At 24.1% G+C, this 21,424-nt stretch overlaps 1 protein-coding gene across 2 annotated transcripts in view; it reads right to left on the bottom strand.

Moving 5' to 3' along the window:
• Positions 1 to 10,224: 10,224 nt before the first annotated feature.
• Positions 10,225 to 21,424, bottom strand: part of LOC126897089 (regulating synaptic membrane exocytosis protein 1) — an 89,050-nt gene continuing 77,850 nt past the window's right edge. Inside the window, exons 13-25 of one of the 2 annotated variants that reach the window (XM_050670522.1) lie at positions 20,099 to 20,223; positions 19,913 to 20,025; positions 18,695 to 18,774; positions 18,282 to 18,334; positions 14,223 to 14,428; positions 13,001 to 13,164; positions 12,777 to 12,932; positions 12,531 to 12,710; positions 12,297 to 12,452; positions 12,150 to 12,234; positions 12,023 to 12,081; positions 11,862 to 11,963; positions 10,225 to 11,197 (exon numbers count right to left, since the gene is read on the bottom strand). In XM_050670522.1, coding sequence (XP_050526479.1) covers positions 10,896 to 11,197; positions 11,862 to 11,963; positions 12,023 to 12,081; positions 12,150 to 12,234; positions 12,297 to 12,452; positions 12,531 to 12,710; positions 12,777 to 12,932; positions 13,001 to 13,164; positions 14,223 to 14,428; positions 18,282 to 18,334; positions 18,695 to 18,774; positions 19,913 to 20,025; positions 20,099 to 20,223 — 1,781 coding nt within the window. In that variant the 3' untranslated portion in view covers positions 10,225 to 10,895. Of the gene's footprint in view, positions 11,198 to 11,861; positions 11,964 to 12,022; positions 12,082 to 12,149; positions 12,235 to 12,296; positions 12,456 to 12,530; positions 12,711 to 12,776; positions 12,933 to 13,000; positions 13,165 to 14,222; positions 14,429 to 18,281; positions 18,335 to 18,694; positions 18,775 to 19,912; positions 20,026 to 20,098; positions 20,224 to 21,424 lie in introns of both variants that reach the window. The other variant, XM_050670521.1, reaches the window with a different exon arrangement.

Below are 21,424 nucleotides of genomic sequence, written 5' to 3'. Positions count from 1 at the left end.
TTTTATTTAAATTTTATAAAAACTTATTATTTAATAGATACAACGTATTTATTAACAACTTAAAAGATACGAAAATTATTTTAAATCCATTTATCAAAAAAAAATTCATGTTTAAATAGAACTTTTATATTTTAAAACCATAGGCGTACCTTTGTGTTAGACCAGGTTAAAAAAATCAGACCGAGCTTTCAATGATTTTTTTTTTTTGTCATATTCTTATGAAACTAGGAATTTCTTATGTTAATCTACTAGTCAGAAAAGGATATTAAAAAGAAAAATTTAATTACTCCTCGCAATTTTTTTTTATTTAACTATCTTACCATTTAAAAACAAAAACTGAACATCCTATCATATTATAAACCGGTAGTACTAATATTTGCATTAAGTATTTTGTTCATTGCTTTTATTTAAAGTTCTAGTAATTTTCCAGATATTCACAATTTTTTTTTTAACTAAAGAAAGATTTTCCTAATCTGCACATGTTCAAATTCTATTTAAATAATAGCTTAAAGAATAATAAATAATAATATCACATAGTACTATATTTTCTTTAGTTGTTTATTCAGACTTTGGATTGAAAACTTTATTTCACTAAATGCCTTTTTCAATATTATTTCTTTCATAAGTTCTTTGAGATCAAGAATGAATACACTTGAAATTAAATTGAGCTATCCAGATTTTTAGTAGTGTCATATGGCAAAAGATTATTCTTGATTTTAAATCATATAGAATTTCTAGTAAAAGTTATGAAAGAATTAGTTCTAGCATACTTTCACACTGTAATAGATCATTAGATGGATCACGTGATTACAAGAATTATGTGATCCATAAGTCTTTGATAATTCCTCTGATTTAAGCCAATTTTTTTATTAAGCCATATTTTCTTCTTTATTTCAAATTTAGGTTTAAAGTGTGGATATTAACCGACATATAATAATAATACGTTTTGTTGCACAATGTTTTAAATAAAAAGGTATCTTGTGATATCCTTATCTTACCCATCATTTTTATTTAATAACGAATTCGTCTCTTTTAAGACTTTAATTAACAAAAGAATTTATTTTAATTGTTATCATTACTATAATTAACGATAGAAAAGTAAACGCTTGTAGCTAACAAGTGGTGTAATCTTGTGAAACGAAAGCGAGTTCAAATAAATGTTATCACGAATACTTGTTTTGATTTAATTAAAAATACTATACTTGTAGTATTTTATAAAACTAAGTTGATTTTATTTGTGTTAATTACTAATACAATTTAATCACTTGTAGCAAACATTATCTAAAATAAAAATTATACTAAAAATATTAATTCATAAACTAAAAAATATTACTCTATATTAATGCTAAACATATAGTATGTCTTAAGCATTGATAATGGTAATATTGTATATAAAAGACGAATCGTGATTTTTGAACAATTTTTTGTGGTTTTTTCAATTAAATATTTTAAATATTAGTTTTAAATTAATATTTTTGAATGTTTTATTTACTGGAGAATAGCTGGAATCTCTTAAATGCTCTTGATAGAATTTAAATTGAAAAGGATAAATAATTTTTAATTTTACAGTGATAGCCAGATCGTCCTGGTTGTAGGTTAAAATTAACAGAAAACTATTTAACAAAGAGAAAAGAAAACTGAAGAAATTGGAAAGAAAGAAGCAAAAAATCTTAAGTTTGATACAGAATTGTTTCAAGAAGAAATTTTATTTTATTTTATTTATATTACACTATTACAATATATATATGTTTATATAAAATACCTACGAAAATTAAATATATAGTATATTGTTTTCTTTAAAATTCTGAAAGTTCTATCGGGATAATTATTATATTAAAAGTAATTGGATTGAGTTGTTAGGAAAGTACGGCGAGAGAATTGAAATGAAATAATCAAAAAATTGCCCTATTCAAGTTAAATCTAAAATAGCACCTCTTAATATAATATTTTTAGTATTTTCATTAATTATTTTTATGCGATGTAATTATACATGTCTTCTAGTACATGTGTATTTATATTGGTTATGCATACTGGCACATGTATTCATTTGTACATAGAATTGTACTATATGTATCAAATTCAGAACAAAGAAGCAATGGATCTTTTGATAAAGGCGACACCCACTACTGCAATGTGACAGCTATCGGATTATCTAGTTGTTGGTGAACAAAAGGTACGTCAAATACGTCTTACCTCAGCGATCGACAGAATAAAGGTACACGAAAGATTATAAAATGCACACTATTATGCAAAGTGCGATAACAGCGGTCTTAATATGGGGAAAAAATCGGCTTAGAAAACGAGTGAGTTAACAGTTACTGTACTTTAGTGAAAATAAACGTGTTTTTTTAAATGTATTTCTTAAAAAATAAAATGGAAATTTGAATACAAATGGCAAAAATCTATTTAAGCTTCTGTAACAGATTCTTTGTAGATGGATTTTTTTATTCTCTAATTGTAAACAATCTTTCTTTTTTTTTAAATATTTTTCCATTGGACACGGTATATCAATAAAAATAATTAGAACACTCATTCATTTCAACATTTTTTTTAATTATAAAATTATTGTATTTTATTAAAATTAGATGAAAATGCACTTAAATATATTTTCATTTTTAGGGGTAATGTCTTAAACTAGTAACAATTTGTGATCCTATGATATATTTTTAAGGAAATCGGACTTGTGAGAGCTGAGTACTTGTAATAATATTAATACTTGTAACAAAAAAAAAAAAAATACGTTATAGTAAAAGTAATACCTTTTCAGCTATGCATCAAAGCTAAAAAGTAATATTTTTGTATTTTGATTTTTACTTATTACAGATAAATAATAAAAATATGATTTTAACATAATCTAAAAAATCAATTATTGTTGAAAAGAATTACTATGGAACAATAATTAGATCAAAGTTATAAGAGTTGTCAGTTAGCTCTGAAACATTTTGTACTTTTAAATAGACATGAATTACTAATTATGAAGTGTACAGAATTATTGTTAACTATGATAACTTTAAAATATAAAACATTATATTTTTAAAAGCTATTATATCCTCTGTAATGGTTGGAACATTTGACATTTTTAACAACAGATTTCAAAGAGGTTTCTAAAATAACGGTTAATGTTAAAGGTTCCGGTTAAGAACCGGTTTTTAATATTTTAAATAAAGAAAAAGTTATTTTTTTTTATGGTAGGTATTAATTCAAGTATTTATTTTAAGCACCCAAGATGTGGTCATTCAAATTACCCATTTTCAAAAAAAAAAATATTAAAAAACTTTCATTATTTAATTATAATATTTCTATAATATATTTTAAACAACAAAATCTGGTTTAAAAACATTTTAATAGAATATTTACCAATAATAACCATTCAAAATAATGTTTAGTTATTTGTGATATAAAATTAAATATTTTTTCAATTGATACATTTGATTAATAAAGGTATATTTTTCAAAAACTCAAATGCAAAAATATAAGTCATTCTGAAATTGCAGTTTCTGTTTTAGTTAGTTTTTTTTTAAGATTCATTTAGGTTTTGGTTATACAATTTTTAAAAGGGTTCGGTTTCAAAACAGCCTTTTAGCTTTCGATTATTAGCCCTGTTTTGACCTGTATTTTGGAAGTTATTAACACTTTTATATAAATATTAGATGTGAAGCGCGGTTATGTTTATTTTTATATTTAAGCATATATAAGCCGCACTATTTCCTCGACCTTTGTAAAAATCAGCAGCGTATTTATATGTAGGCAATATAGGCAACTGCCTACAGCGGCATATTTTAAGGGGCGGCAAATATTAAAGGCCAACAAATTTATAAAAAGCGAGTTATTTTTTTATTGTTGTTAAGACATATTGATTTCCTAATAATTATCATAATCGTTTTCATTTATTGTGTACTTATGAAATATATATTAATTGCTACAAGCAATTTATTTTATGATTTATTAATAAACATAGATTTGCTTGAAAAATGTTTTTAAATACTTTCTTTCTTGTGAAAGAATTAATAGTGTTATGGCGAAAATATATAAAAATGAACTCACTCCGTCATAACGTAATGAAGGGCGGCAAATTGATAAATGCCTATAGGCGGAAAATATGTGAATACGCCCCTGATAAAAATGCTATATCACTGTTTTTTTTACTTCTATTAGATAAAATACCATAAGTTAGAATATGATAAAGAAGAGGGCAATAGTTTTTGATTTTGTCTCTGTTCAACTGACAAATTTTCATCTCTTATAGATAATGAAAAAAGACTAGTTGAAATTATTTAATTTTTTTAAATGTTAGACTAAACATAGTAAATAAAGAACCTCGTTCTATTGCATTTAATTATAAAAACTTTTTTAAAAGTAATTTTATCAGTCCGAAAATGCTAATTTATAATGAGTGACATTTTAACAGTGCTAAATAGAAAGCAAGTAACACGTGCCTAGAACAAACTTAAGTATATTACTGTGATTTTATCATAAGGAACTTAGTTAAGTGAATTTTCTACGGATTAAGATAATCATTAGATTATGGTAATGGAGTAAATATTCTTATCGGCTTGACAAACTTAAGATAAAACACTTGTATAAATCTCAAATATTGATCTAACTGATAACAATCATTCTAACTAATAATAATACACAAAATTTATACAATATGCATACTTACTTATAATAATATATTTATTACTAAAATTAAGTATGCATATTAAATAACACTACTCTGATGTTAGAATAGGTACCTTTATTAAACTAGAAATTAATTATTTACTTATGTTCTTTACTAAAATTCGGTAGTTGGATGAAATAAATTGATTTATTATTTTTGCAGTTTTGATACATATAAGTGTACCATTTTATGACATCAGCGTCATCAATTGGCAAAATTTATTATTAGCAAATTACGGTATACTTAACTTAGACATATTAACAATGAATTGTTCTTTCTAAGACCCAAATTTGATATTGTGGCCATCATACCAAAATTTTTTTAGCTTTGCATCGTAGCTAAATAAAAGAAACATTAGACCTCTTTTATATAAAGAGATATTCTAAATTTTATGGTTAACTTAAATTTGGTGACTTAAAATACAAACTACGATCTGTTTTATAGCTTTATTGAAAATATAAAGAAAAAAACTAATTTTATCCACCTAAAATTTTAATTCCGATCACTGCAAATCATCATAGGAGTACCAATTCAGAGTTAATGTTTTAGTTGTACAAATGTTTTTAGCTTATTATGTTCATTAGTTGATTATTGTTTTTCTGCATATTTGTTTATTAATATTAGTAACTAACAATATTTTAATAATATAATTGTGTTTAAAAATTAACAAAGTTTGAAAAGTTTGACCATTACAACATTTACTAAACAGAATTTGAATTTTTATTGTTTTTTAACTTTAATTTACCTATTCTTCTAACATAAACAAACTAGCAAATATGAGTTCTATCTCAGTAAAATGATGTCCTAATAAGAAGTTGAACAAAATACCTACCATAAGAGGTATTTAGTCGTTATAATAATTAAAAATATACATTAAGTTTAGGTTTAGGGTTATATTATATCAATATATAAAATATGAAGTTTATGTTAATAAATATTAATTATAAAATTTCAGGTGTTTTAATATATACAAAATACATCAGAAAAAAAAATAAATTTTAATATTTATTCAGCTATATTAAATTACTACAGAGTGCGATTTTATCAATAAAAAAACGAAATCAAGGTACAGAATAAAAGGATAAATCATTCATAAAAAGAAAGAATTGAATGGTAGTGATTTAATTTGTTTTTATTTTGAAAAGATAGTGAAATGTTTTCACAAATATTCTAGTTATGCCTCTGTAAAGATATATTTACCTAATATATAAAAAAAATAATGAGTTATGAAACGAATTACATATTATTTATTAATATATTTATATATATATATATATATAGATTTAATATCTAACAACTAACAGTTTTTCTAATTTCATGTATACATATTATAAATTGTCTTAGTCCAATAATAGTATTGTTTTCATTCCACTAATCATTATACAATAGCTTCGAGTATAGATTGTCATAAATAGTTAAGAACTATAATTAAATATGAACTAATACTTAAGAAAACCATAAAATTTAACATAATTCAAAATTAAATTTTATACTAATCACTGTTAACTTCCTATAATGGAAAAAAAATTATAAAAATTTTACATAACAACAATGGTAACTTTAAAATCTGGAACAGGTTTTAATAAATGCTGAAAATTAAATAATGGTTATCATTACATTTTTATAATATATATAAACAATAAATATATATATATAAATAATACTATACGTGTGTGAAAATTAATTTATAGGAAACAGTCGTTATTCTAGCAATTTTTGGTGGTATTTTTCCAATTTAAGGTTTCTGAGAATTCCTCAATGACATTCATTATAAATTTTTACATTTTATTATGAATGTTCTTCATCTTATCACAATAGTTAGACTTAAAAATATACAATATATATTATCATTCACTTATAAAATATCTATTTATAAAACTGACTTAAAAGTTAGACTACTCTAACTAAAAACCTATAATAATATTTTAATAACTCAAAATAAAATTTTTATGAAAATTATTCAGCGAGTTTGATACTGTTATGAATGATATATTGGTCTTAACGCAGAATAACGTGTATAATAGTGATTTAAACATATACATAATGTAACTTAACTATTTTTACGTACAAATCAGATTGTCTAATTAATAATACTGCACATAATAACAAGAATATTTGAAAATATAACAACGATTAACAAAAAAACAATTATAATTATTGATACAGAATCAAAACAGTTTTTTATGGCTTTAAAAACAATCAAGTATTTGATTTTAAAAAATTAGAGAAATTTGAATTGAAGGAAAATTGAAAAGTATATTCAGTCAAACTAGAAATGTAATAATCTATTTTCAATGCGAATCAAATCTTATAGAGACAAACATGAAATTTTCAAATCAAGCTTTCTAGTCATCATTTTATTTTTAATTTTCAAACTAAAAAAATATACAGATTGGATATAATTTTTGTATAATTACCGAACAAGTTGTTTAAAGAAGTTCAATATAACAATGTATATTTAGAGTTTTTCTAGACACTAAAAAAAAACAGATTTGCTTAAATAAAAAATATCTTATTTATATAAAAATTTGTTGCTTCGAATTTTCATTTTTATTAAAAATAATCTAAGAATTTAATTTATGTTAATCAAAAAATAGTAATTAATTGTAATTACTAAACTACTTGTATTATGATTTAATAACTTATTGATCAAATAAATTATTATTTTTAAAATAATTTTTGTGATTATTTGATATACAGTCAGTTAAAATTAATTCTTTTAATTAATGAATTTATTTATTTATAATTTTTATAAAAAAAAAACTACACTTGGTTTCATATGTAAACAAAAATTAATTGAAAATAATGCTTGAAAATAATTACTTTAATATTTATATTTTAATGTAATTTTGAAAAAAAAACGTAAAAGTACATGTACAAGGTAATTTTTTTAATTCTAGCGACTCACTCAATTTCATTTATAATAATAATATTTTTGTGCATTTTTTTTTGACTTGTGATAGTTATACAGAGTGTTTTGTAAGAAAGAATAAAGGTAAATTGTTAAAAACAATGAGAACAATAGAAACCAGTTTCCTTACTTATTGAACAATCTATACAGGGTGATTTTTTTATCATAACCCACTCAATTACTTACAGAATAATAATAATTTAAACAATTTTTTTTATTATTATCTTTAGTTACACATTATTCTTGAATTATTAACTATGTAATACTTTTTAAGTTCATCCCTTATGCCTGGTAAGGGTGTCAACTTTGTTTTTTTAAATGGTAACACATATTTTTAATTTAATAAAATGTTTGAGTTTTTAATTCAATAATAAATGGCATTTGAATTTTTAATAAAACTTAATTTGTTTATTAGATATAAACATTTAAAGTTTCAAATTTTTGAGTTAATATATAGGTATAATACACAAGGGATTACAAATACAGGTAGCTAATTGGTTTTTTATGACATCGATATTAGCAGGTACACAGCATTGTTATTATCAATGATAGTAAGGTACATTGTTGTGAGTTTATAAATACACTAACTGACAATACAAAAAGTATATCTATTGATAGTCATAATTGATAATAAACAATCCGTGACTGTGATAGCAATGTCATAAAAAACCAATTAGCTACCTGTATTTGTAATCCCTTGTGTATTATACCTATATATTAACTCAAAAATTTGAAACTTTAAATGTTTATATCTAATAAACAAATTAAGTTTTATTAAAAATTCAAATGTCATTTATTATTGAATTAAAAACTCAAACATTTTATTAAATTAAAAATATGTGTTACCATTTAAAAAAACAAAGTTGACCCCCCTCCAAAGCATAAGGGATGAACTTAAAAAGTATTACATAGTTAATAATTCAAGAATAATGTGTAACTAAAGATAATAATAAAAAAAATTGTTTAAATTATTATTGTTCTGTAAGTAATTATGATGTTATAGTAGTTATGATAAAAAAAATCAACCTGTATATGTCTCTATTCTTCTGTTATGGAATATTTAATATTTTAATAGTTATTTTTTCAAATATTAACATACATATTTAACTAGCTTAAAATAGAAAATTGTCTAATTAAGAAAATGATGTCTGGTCAAAAATATCTTTTGAATCAGTATTTCGGAAGTTCTTTTAATTTTTGTAGCTAGGCTAGAGGAAGAGTACAACGGGAAATAACTAGTGATAAAAATAACAATATCTATGTTTCAACTCTAGTCATCACTAAAAAATGTCATTAACTACCGAAGTATAATTTAAGGAAATATAGGTTTTTGTCCGATGTATTCATATACGTATATTTTTTTCTAAATAAAAAATATCTTAAAATTATATTATTCAAAGCAATATAAAATTGACACAAATTTATGATCATTTTATTTATTAAAAAAAATTTGTTGGTTATTGCAGTTGATTTTAAAATGATCTAATTAAGAAAATTAATGGCCGACAACAACTTTTAAATCAGTATTTCAGAAGTTATTCTCATTTTTATACCTAGGCGGAAGTAGAATGACTAGTGATAAAAATTGTTTACCCACTCCACACATACAGTTATAACATTAAATTGTTAATAACTTCTGAAATACTGGTTCAAAAGTTGTTATCGTTCAGTAATTTTTTTAATTAGACCATTTTCTATTTTATAAGCTAGTTAAATGTGTATGTTGGCATTTTAAAAAGTTGTTACCCTATAAGACATAAGGGATGAACATAAAAATATATTTTATAACATATAAATGGAAATATATATGAATATATGTATATGTAACTAACAAAAGCCAAAAGAAAAATTCACAAAAAAGTTATTATTTTATGAAAAATTGAGCGATTAACGTTAAAAGTATCACCTTGTGTATACAGGGTGTTCAGTAAGTCAGGAAACGGGTTTCTATTGTTCTCATTGTTACAAACAATGAGAACAATAGATACCTATTTCCTTACTTAAGGTCGATTCACACTATACGGAACACGTCAACGTCACGTCAAAATATTTAACTATGTATTTACAGATGTTGACGTTATGTAACGTGGCCGGTGTATGTGAACAATACGATTAAATACATAGTTAAATATATTAACGTGACGCTGTCGATCTGTGACGTGACGGTGACGTACCGTATAGTGTGAATCGACCTTTATTGAACACCCTATTATGTGACTCGATTATACACTAACAATAATTGTATCTGAATATTGATAAAAAATTTAATGGGCGTGGCTAGTTTTAATTAATTCACTTAAAACTCTTTATTTATTTTGTCATCAGATAATTAACTATTCTTTTATCGTTTTTACTACCTTTTAGTAATTATTACTGAAATTTTTATTCTATTTGGAGATGATTGATTTTGATATGTCTAATTGTCTAAAAATATTTTAAGTAAAAAATCAAACATTTTAAGTAAAATTACATTGATAATAAATTATAGAATCTAATCTATACATAAATTTACAGTTATTAAAACTAATATGCTACGCATTTTTATTATACGATTATAAATCCTGAGAAAATATCAAAATTAATTTATTTTTGTGCTTGTGTACCATTTAAGTTTTTTTTTCACTGTAAAAATAATTATTTATTGATGAAAGAAACTTTAATTGAAAATTTCTACTGTACTGAACTTTGTTTTTTTCTCATAATATTTATTTATTTAAAATTAATTTTAATTAATTAATTTAAAATATATATATATACATGTCATAATTCTGCATTGTTTGTTGTGAAGAAGAATAAATGTAATTTAGACTAGTTTTTTTAAAAGTTGTTTTGGACCATACAAATTATATTGGATCAATTATGCATATAAAACACATTTTAAGTAAAATTTTAAAAGTCTTAAGATATTACACTTAAACTATAAGAGTACAAAATTGAATGTCTTAAAGACATTATTAAAGAGTATTGTCTAAGACCCAGTGGCACGTTATCTGTTTACATTTATGGCCAAATTTGGTTTCATCAAGCTCACATTTCATACATGTATTTATTGACTAAAGAAATAGTTTTAATTTAAATACATAGGTATTAATTTCACACAAAATTAGAACAGGACATACCACCATTATTAGGTCAAGTCATAAAATTTTTTTCTACATACAAATCATATGTATTCATCTATAATTTATAATAAAATGATTATTGAAAATACTTATAAATAAAAAACATAGCGTTCTTTTTCAAATCAATATTAAACCAATAAGTCTTATGTATTCAAATATTGGAATAAATTTATCGATGAAATTTTATTGTACAATTTAATTACGGGGAGTCATTAGAGTCTGATCCCAAACTCTGGATTGGAAATAATGGGTACCATCCTTCAGTAACTTGGGTCAGCTTCAATGAATCTAATGTAACTTCAGCTCCACCTAAACCTTGATTGTGCTCAAACCCTTTCTGACGTTCCCAAAGCATAACTAAAAGAGATCTTCCTAATACGTCACATGCTGAATAACGAAGAGTTTGGTTGTATTCTGGATTACAATTATGACGAACAACTCGAGTTTTACGCTTCTGCAACCACCGATCGTTTTCTCGAAGATATGTTTTCACATATGTGTCTAATAAAAATATATTTCATAATTTAATAACATAATATAAAATAGCCTAAAAACAGACAATGTCGTATAAAATTTATTTTGTGTCATGATTCCCCATATAAAGTCAATCAAGAAGTAAATATTAATTTTTTAAAAACAAATTTTTATGTCAATATTATTCTTATAAATAATATTAAGGTAAATTCTTATTTGATACTTTTTTAGGTTCTGACGACAATATGACTTATTATTTTTTTTTAGATTTTAAATAGCAGTATATTAAATTTTGAAACTGAAGTTTGAATATATGTAAGATATTAGTCACATTCTTGTACAATAAATTCTAAGTGAAGTATTCAAAAAAAAGCACATGTACATGATGTCTATCAAATAATTTATTTTATGCTCACAATTTTTTTTCAAAATATTATTCCAGCCTATATAAAAATATAATTTCATAAAGAAAGAAATATTCATAATAGTAATTATAGTCAATAATTAAACAATATTAGTATAATTTATTTTTAGAGTATTATTTTATTTTGTTTAGTGTTTAAACGTAATACTAAATCATACTATACATAACAAATAATTAATGAATGGTCTAGATGTCTTTGTTATTGCATTATATATATAAGGCAATGTTAACTAAAATATCTTTATTAAATATTAAAAATATACTAACCAGGTGGTGAATCCTCAGCGCGAATACCTCGAGCACAAACTACGTCGACTTCTAGTTGACCTTTAGTCATTAATAAACCTAATTTCAATTCAATGTGAGAACCTAAAAAAATATTTTGAATGATGAGCAAGTTAAAAATTAATTAAATGTAACCTCATTACCTGAACTCATACCAAAGCCCCTTGGCATGATTTGGCCGGGTCCAAGTAGAATGGGTTCCCTGAAATATAAAGAATAATAAAAAAATTATTACTTCATTTGATTCTGATCAAATAAAGTAATTAATACCCGTTATATTCGTCTTCGTACTTATACATAATTTCGGACTTTTCTGGTACCGAATCTTTACGAGGTCGAATCGACATACTTCCTCCTACATAAGTGGATAATTAATTTTATTAAATCTTAAATACATTAATACAAATAAAATATTACTTCTCATTCCTCTTTTATCACTTATACTCATGCTTCGACCGAGTAATTCTCCTTTAACAGCTTTTAAATTCTTCAATATTTCATCTGGATCCTGGCGTGGTGTACACGAGCTTCTTCTGCGACTTTTACTTGCATAAGTTGTAACTAGCTCAGGATCTGCTAATAAATTTTATATGAAAGAATTCATTAGTTTTAAATTTAAATTTAAAATTATAATGATTAATAATTTCATACCTTTGTCTATATTTTGAGTAGATTGAAAGGAACTACGACGAGATCCTGGCAACGACCTAGAGAAGTCTTTGTTTAACTGATAAGGTTCGACGTCTAACTGTTCAGACTGACTAGAACCCCTTCGAGAGTTAGCCATGTAGGCATGATCCGGATGCAAAAACCCATCTAATTCACGTTCCTCTGAAATAAATAAATAAAATTAATTGTTTTAGAAAAAAATTGAGTAATTTATATTCTTTTATTTACCTGATACCGATCGAATTTCCCTTTTAAATCCTTTTCCAGTATCAGATATTGAACTCCTAGGAGACTTCGATGCTTTGCTATGGTTAGGAGATTCGAGTTCATACCATATCATTGCGTTATCCAAAAGTGCGCTTTGTAAATTCACCACAAATTCGCCTAAATTAAAATTACATACAAATAACGTCCTGAATCACAAAAAAAATTAATAATACTTAGATACTCACCTAGTATAACGTCTTCTTTTTCGGGCCTATAATCATAAAGTGTTACTTCCATTTGCTTTTCAATTAGTGTTTCAGAGCGAACGTTTGGCATTTCTAAGGTCGTGTTCCACATTGGATTGAGTGACGGTTCAGCAATATCGGTTTTAACAATATTTGTGTCAACGCTGTAAAAAAAAATAAACCTTAATTACAAAGACTAATAAATCCACCTATAAATTCCAACTAAAAAAAAAAAGTATTTTCTAAAGAAACAACTCTAAACAAACTTGATATAGTTTGAATGAGTTGTAAAATAAATGAAATTATTTTACAAAATTGATAATTAAAATAAAATGATTATTTTTTAATATTTTTTTATGCATTTTTCGAAAAATAAAAAAATATTACATAGTTTTTAATTTTTCTTTTTTTGGTAATTATATAATAAAAAATGTAAATAGAATAATAAAAAAAAAAATTTCATTATGGACAATAAAAAGCAATTTAGTTATGTTCAGATTTTGTCAAATTGTTTACCATCTGTTCTTCAATTTTCAAGTCAATCATAAACTTTGAGTATTTTATGTTAAACACAGCTTTAAGTATAAATTTGTGTAAAATACTATAAACGTAATTTTTAAAGAACTTTTAGAATAAAATTTTATATTTTCATTACTTTAGCAAATTATATTTAGTACTAACTTTAGATTATGTTCAGGTAATTACATTTTTGGCTATAAAAATGTTTACTATGTATTAAACATTTTAAGTCAATCTGTAAAATATAACATACTGCAAGGAATTTCAGTAATTTTTAGTATGTAAAGAAATATACAATTGCATTCGAACAGTATTCCAACTTTACTTGAACTTATTACACTTTTACATTATTACATTTTTTTTTTTACAAATTTTCCTAAATTTGGAAAAATCTTACATTTAGTTGATACTGAATAATTTTTTTTTTTAGAACCGATTTACAAAATTATTTAAAAATTCGATTGAAAAAATGCTATAATTTATTTCTATCAGATCATCTGAGACAAAAGAAAAAAAAGGAAAAAAGTTGCACACTTACTGTTTGTTAAAAAAGATCTATAATGTATCAACATTTTACTAATTTCATTTTATAAAATATCTAACTTTTTTAAATTAGGAAAAATATTCATATTTATTGTAATGTAATATGTTCCAAGCTACAATATAGGGTTAATTTATAAATTATTTTTGTTAGTGCACTTACGTAAATGGTAGTAGTTTTATTTGTACATATGCTTCTGGCAGGGATCCATAATCGGCATCATTTCTCATTTGTAATCCGTTTGCTGCCAATACAGATATTGATAACTCATTCTTTCCATCTCTGTACCAGACTTGCATCTGAATACCACCGATGATATTTCTTTCACGAATGGGTTCTTCCAATGATGATTGCGTAGCTCCAGATGTCTATAAAATTTTACAACAAATATTGTCACCTATTGATAATATTTAATGCTACGTCTCATGCGATAAACAACACAACGAGGACCTAATCTTTTAATGCATTATATGTATAAGACATGATTAGACAAAGGAGGTATTAATACTTAGTGACAAGGAAAAAACTAAATTGTTTTTAAAGAGTATCATTTCTAAATTACATATTGAGAAATAAAAATGTAATTTTTTAATTTATATAAATTTACACGTAAGTAATTTATTTAATGAAGTTAAAAAAGCTTTCAATTTAATATTTTTACAAGTATTTTATGAGTGAAAATATCAAAATGAATAGTTATGAATGTTATTTTAAATACAATGTTTAATCGGAGTCAATTACAATCTAATGAACTGATACACAAAAATTGACAAAAAAAAAAAACAAATAAATATTATGAAAAAAAATCATAAATGGAAGCGAACATGCCAAAAAATGTTAGCAAAGCAAAGTTCGAACACAATATTAGTAATTTATAATTTGTTCAGCGTTGATGTTTTTAATCATAATATACGACGTTTAACATCAACGATACATGTTAATATATATTGTGGTATCAAAGGCTGTCGATGGTTTAATGTGAACATTTAGAATGTTATAAATTATACATGATTTAAATGTGTAGTAAAAAACAATTAATGATAAAATGACATAAATTATATATTCCTTCGACGAAATCGAAAGATGATGGATAAAGTACAATAAACTATACAAATCATGTTCATGTTTCTTAATACAATTAAATGTAAAGCCTAATATAATTATTAGGTAAAATAATATTATCGATAACCTACTCTAAAGGCGTAACGTAATATGAAACAATCACAAGGGAAGTGTAATGCCTATGTATTTAAGTTGTATAAATAAGCTGCAAGATGATGAAAAAATGTAACATACAATATATTAAGAATGAAAAATTCATTACATGTCAAGCACACGATATGAAGCTGTAAATAGTAAAAATGATGGTTGCAAACGAAGTTTAGCAAAACCATGACTATAGTCAGTTATTTAAAAGGCGCATTGCCGCATATTTAGGATTGTCAGATAAGAAAAATGATAATATTTTATATGAAAAATGGCCGAAACCGATGAATTGAGATCACTGAATAAATCAAATCGTGCTGAGCTGATTATTTAAGCATATTTTATACACTGAATTTATATTTAATAATCTTATATAAATACTTTGTCTTGTGGCCATTTTTAAATAAACAAATTTCCTGCTAAAAACAAACTCAAAATTTTTTTATAATAATTATAATTTTCCCTTAGTCATAATAAGGTTGCGTTAAGTCAACAGTTGGTGAAAATTCCGTTAAATCGTAAAGGCAAGGCCGACCCCAAATAATAGGCATAAAAGCTATAGCGATGATGATGATATTGTAACAATCGTAAATATCACAATTCTTTATAAAAATACCTTCAAAGAATTTATATATTTCAGAACATAGAAAAATATTATTTTATGACTAAGCACTTACAATAAGGAAATATATTAATTAATAAATTAATACTCCACTTATTGTTAAAAAATTAAACGATGGCGATTTTTTTTTTAGGTATATATCTCATAATCAAATGAAATAACTGAAAAATAATGGTTTGGTTTCTTAAACGGGATTTTTTTTTAAATAAAATAATTAAAAAGAATTTAACTAAAAAGAACAAGTACAACAAAACGCCTTTTTATTAGTAGAACTTTTAACCATTTAAGATCTTAGTCATAATTTGCTTAAATGCGTGACAAGCAAGGTGTGAATATTATAATTAGTATTGAGTGATATAAATATATCATAAATGATATCATATATTGAAATAGATATATTAACTTACATGTCGATTTTAGAAGTGCTTGGAGTATCCATTACTTTTGAAATTCATATTATACGTGTAATATAAATGTATACATTTTAGAAATAATATAAAAATTTACACTATATTCATTCCTATTCAATAGTTAAATTAAATCAATGTATTATAAAATGGGATTAAAAACATAAGTTTATTTTGTAGTAAAAACTCAGCTGCCGAATTCCTTTGTATATAAATATATTTATAGTGATATTCAAAAGTTCATTGTCGGTAGACTTGGTAAAAATGCATTTAATTATTTATCTAATTATCTTAATTTAATTATCTAATTTATTTTTTCCAGTTAATTTTCATGAACCATATCACTAATAATGTAATATATATTAAATAAAAATAACAACTTTTGAAATAATATTTATGTTTATTTTTATTAGGCCCCTATTTTATAGGTACTTTCATTAATAACAAGAATTATCAACTAAAGCAAATAAATAATGAATAAATTGTTTGTCTTCTAAATACAATTTATACTTAATAAACAGTTAATACCTACACTGACAGTGTAAATATACTAAAAATTAATAAATAGTGTCATGAAATTGTACTGTTAATATGATCTAAGTATAATATATTTGTTAATAAAAATTAAAAAGTGGCTTAACATCATACTTATTTTAAAAATAATCAGTTTTTTTTTATAATTACAAATTATTTTCTATATTTTTAATTTTATGATACATGCTTTGTTTATAATAGAATATTCGATCAAAATCATTTCAAAATTATCAGTTAAGTATTTCACAGTTTTTGTAATAAAAGTTACATGTTACGATATAGATATTTCGTTGTTAATAATTAGAATTACAGAAATTAACTTCAAATTATGACTATTAATTTAACTCTTGAAATAAAATTTGGTTAACCTTTTGAATAGACTGAGATAGAATATTCTCTTACATAATTGATCGCCAACTTAACTAGTATTATTTGTAGATCTTAATTACAACATACGTTTAGAACAATAACGTTTAAACTATTTAAGAGAATACAATTTTTACCCTTGCATTAGAACATAATACATTTAGAAATTGCTAGATCATCTGTACTTTTCCATTAGCACTTAATATACACTAAGTAATATGTAGAATCTTATTAGGTTTGAACTAATTATATAATGAAAATATACCTATACCAACTTCATGTCTGTATTTATGGTATTACATTCATTTAAATTTATTATTATATCAAATAGTTTATGAAACTATTAATTTGAAAATCAGTCTTAGATAGTAGTAAAATTTTTAGTAGTAATTAATAAGTAAACGATATAAGTCCATAATTTATATAAAGCTACAGAACATTAGATCAATAATAATAAAGAAAAAGGTATGCAATATATATTTGTTTCGTAAACACAGCCTTTGAGAAATTATCTATTTAAAAAAGGTGATATAAACACTATAATTACATTAAATTAAACTTATAATTGGCCTATGTACATAAAAAAAATATACCGGCAAAATAATAAAATAAAAATCCAAAATGCACTCGCTATCTACTAAATCAACATACAGGTAAAACAGCATTATCCTTCAGAAATATGAACAAGTTGTTTTAATATATAAAGTCATTTTATTAATTTATAAAATTTACACTCGATAAGTATTTGCAATGCAGTGATTACGTTTTAAAAAAACTTCAATTTTCATTTTATTAAAAGAATAATTTTATGATAAAAAATTAACTAGTAAAGTAAGTAAGGAAACAGGTAAATTTTTACAATCAATGAGAAAAATAGAAACCGTTTTCTTACTTACTAAGCACCCTATATGTACATATGATGTAACTACAAAATGAAATGATCTGAGTAGCCTTTCATTATTTAATTTAATAGTATAAAAATAAATTTAATATCGATTAAGTCTCAAAAGTAGAATACCGTGGAAGATATTTCTGAAGGATTGTAACTACTACTGTACATACATCGTTAATGTATAAATATTATACCGGAGTCTTGGGAAGTTTTCTTCTAGTGGGCGATGCCGGTGAATCAGAACCATCTGAAACGCCGATAGTTAAATATTTTACTAAGAAAAATAACTCAATTAAATATTATCATAATTAAATTGACTTTTATATTTAGGTCATTATTATATATGTCACTGAATCATTATATTCAATCAAATAAAATATTATTCCTACTTTAAATGACTCCAAAACATACATTTATAAAACAACAATTTTTATGTTATGTTAACTTTAATGGATGTTACGAAGAGTTAAAAAAAGAATTTTTTCTTAGTACTCAGACACACCACCATTAAAATCGTACAACCGATTTTTTAAATGTTATACGAAAACTTAAAAGCGTTCATGTTAAAATTAGATAATTATTATGAAAATAAAAAAATATATCTAACCTAATTGTAAGCCCATTGCTTCACCAGAATTTTTCCTCGACGTCATTGGACCAGGTTCATCCAGCAAATCGCATATTCTTCTGAAATAAAATTTAACTCACAAGTTCGCTTACCAACTCATTTTTAATGTTATTTTATAGTATATTCTACTATAATTATATATTTTTTTTACTCGAACTATTAATCAGTTGAAATTGTAAGCACTAAATTCAATCAATTAAGTTCAAACAAAAAAAGAAATCTAAGGTAAAATTTAATATAGAATTTATTTTCAAACTCTCTATTTAATTTATTTCAATTTTTAAATGGAATAGTATAGTGTCATATTTATTTTAGACAATGGTATTTCATTAACCAGTCGACAATAATAAACATATCTGTAAGACAATTATTGACCCCCAAGGCACAATGACTTACAGGCCTCAAGCTTTCAATAGCTAGATCGACCCTTAAAAAGCATAAAGGCCTTTCGTAGTTTACGTGTACCAAAAAAATTGAAATTACACCACTGCTCATATTTTATTTAGCGAAACACGGCAAAATGACGCGTACGAAAAAATAATTCTGTAAGCTGTTTATATTCATACAGTATTACTGCCTGCATTTTTTTCATTGTTAAACCCTTGCAAATAATTTTTTTAGCTTACTGATTTTTAGCTGAAGTATTTTTTTCATAAAAAACATTAAAAAGAAATGTGCGTTATTATCAAGTTTATGTGTTGTATATGTTTTTTTTTTCAAATAATTTACATTTTATTATTACAAAAATCTGAAATAATTTTTATGATATTTAGTGTGCAAAATATAAGGGAACAGGTTAAATGTTACAAACAATGAAAACAATAGAAACCCGTTTCTTTACTTATTGAAAATCCTATATAAAAATTCACGTTTAACAAGTGCGTTTTATACCCCAAATAATTTTTTTGAAGAAAACTTACTTTTATTAACTTAACAATATATTAAACTTACTAAACATATATTTTAATTAAAAATAAATAATATTATTGCGTGTAATAAACATTGCATACAAACCTAAATAAATATCTTAAACTTTCAATAACATTTTTTTGACTTAGATATTTTGAAAAAATTAACATTTTACTACATCACTTAAATATATTTTTAAATATTTTTTTGACAATTAAATAATAATTTTATTATTCAGTTTTGTACGCATCATAAAATTATCTTATTGGTATAAAAGAATTAACTTACAATTCGTATCCTTGTTCAACTAAAAGCTCAACGACATCGCCGGAGCGATCAATGATACCACAAACTTCTTCAAAACTTCGGTTCGCCAAAGATATACCAGCCCATTCAAGCACCTATTGAAAAAATGCAACTGTTTAAAACACAGATTTAGAGGTATATACACTAAAAAATAAAAACGTTTTTTACCTTGTCTCCTTGTTGAAGCCCAGATTTTTCCGCAGGACCTCCGGGAACAGTCCACACGATCGATGCGAACATTTGTCCATCTGGCCCAATTTTGCCGCCTACTACTCTCATTCCAAATCCCCGAGCTAAAGTAAAAAATAAGGGAGATAATAAGAAAAATATCTCGAATTTCGACCATTATATACGATTATCACTATTATATAAAAAGGAAAAAAGTAACGTTTAAGGTCGAGAAACTATATATTTTAAAGGTTCTGACATAAATCTGTCTCTACCTCGACTAATTGGGTGCGTACTGCAACTATGTTAGTGAAACAACTTTTTATTGTATCACTTTACATCATCAGTTAATTCACTTAAAAAATAATTATATCTGAAATTTTATTATAAAATTTAACTTCAATATTATAGTAGAATCAGATTATTTAATTGTAGTTAATTACTTATAAGATTTTGACTAGGAGCTGTTTTGAAAATAAGTACATTGTTCAATGCCCCCCCCCTAATAACTAATGTTATAGATTATAGAAACAATATTTGAATATAAAAGATCGCTTACTAAATAAATTGTTTAAAATTGTTAATAACCTTTTTAGTCAGCAAAAATATTTTTATCATCTCACATTTTTTTTTCTTTTTTTGACCCTAATTAAGTACAAGCTCAAAACTAAAATTACTAGTTGGAACCTTAACATTTATTGTATGATATATTAAAATGTGTGAAGGTAATATAAAACCATTTGAAAATTTATTTAAGAGATATTTCAGTAGTTTTGTTATAGTGTTATTTCTCTATAAAATAATTTGGAAATATAAATAATATTCATATATCTAAATAATTTAAGTTCTATTGTATCTTAATTACCCAGAGTTATAGATCGGTTTATCATAGACCACTCGTTACTCGCAAAATAAATACAATATAGAAAAAAAAATCCAATTCATTTATTTACATATATTATATGATTTATCAGGTAATAATTACAATTTACAATTATCCCTTATAATTTAAATAAGTGTCAACATTATTGTTTTTAACGGCGACATACATATTTAACCAGCTTATAAAATAGGAAATAATCTAATTAAGAAAAAGATTGGTCAACAACTTATGAAATAGCTTTTCTAAAGGTCATTATCAATTTGAATTAATAACTGGAGGTGAGTAATGGATGCTGCTAATTTTATCACCAGTTGTCTTCCATCCGTATTCTTTGTCACGCTTATGTATAAAAATAAGAATAATTTCCAAAGTACTGGTTCAAAAGTTGTTATCAACCTGTAATTTTCTTAATTATCTATTTTATTAGCTAGTTAAATATGTAT

This window comes from Daktulosphaira vitifoliae, unplaced genomic scaffold, assembly GCF_025091365.1.
Source record: "Daktulosphaira vitifoliae isolate Bord-2020 unplaced genomic scaffold, ASM2509136v1 Scaffold_1, whole genome shotgun sequence".
In the NCBI taxonomy this organism is placed as follows: domain Eukaryota; kingdom Metazoa; phylum Arthropoda; class Insecta; order Hemiptera; family Phylloxeridae; genus Daktulosphaira; species Daktulosphaira vitifoliae.
Note: the sequence above shows the minus strand (reverse complement) of the source record. Positions and strands in the feature narration are given on the sequence as shown.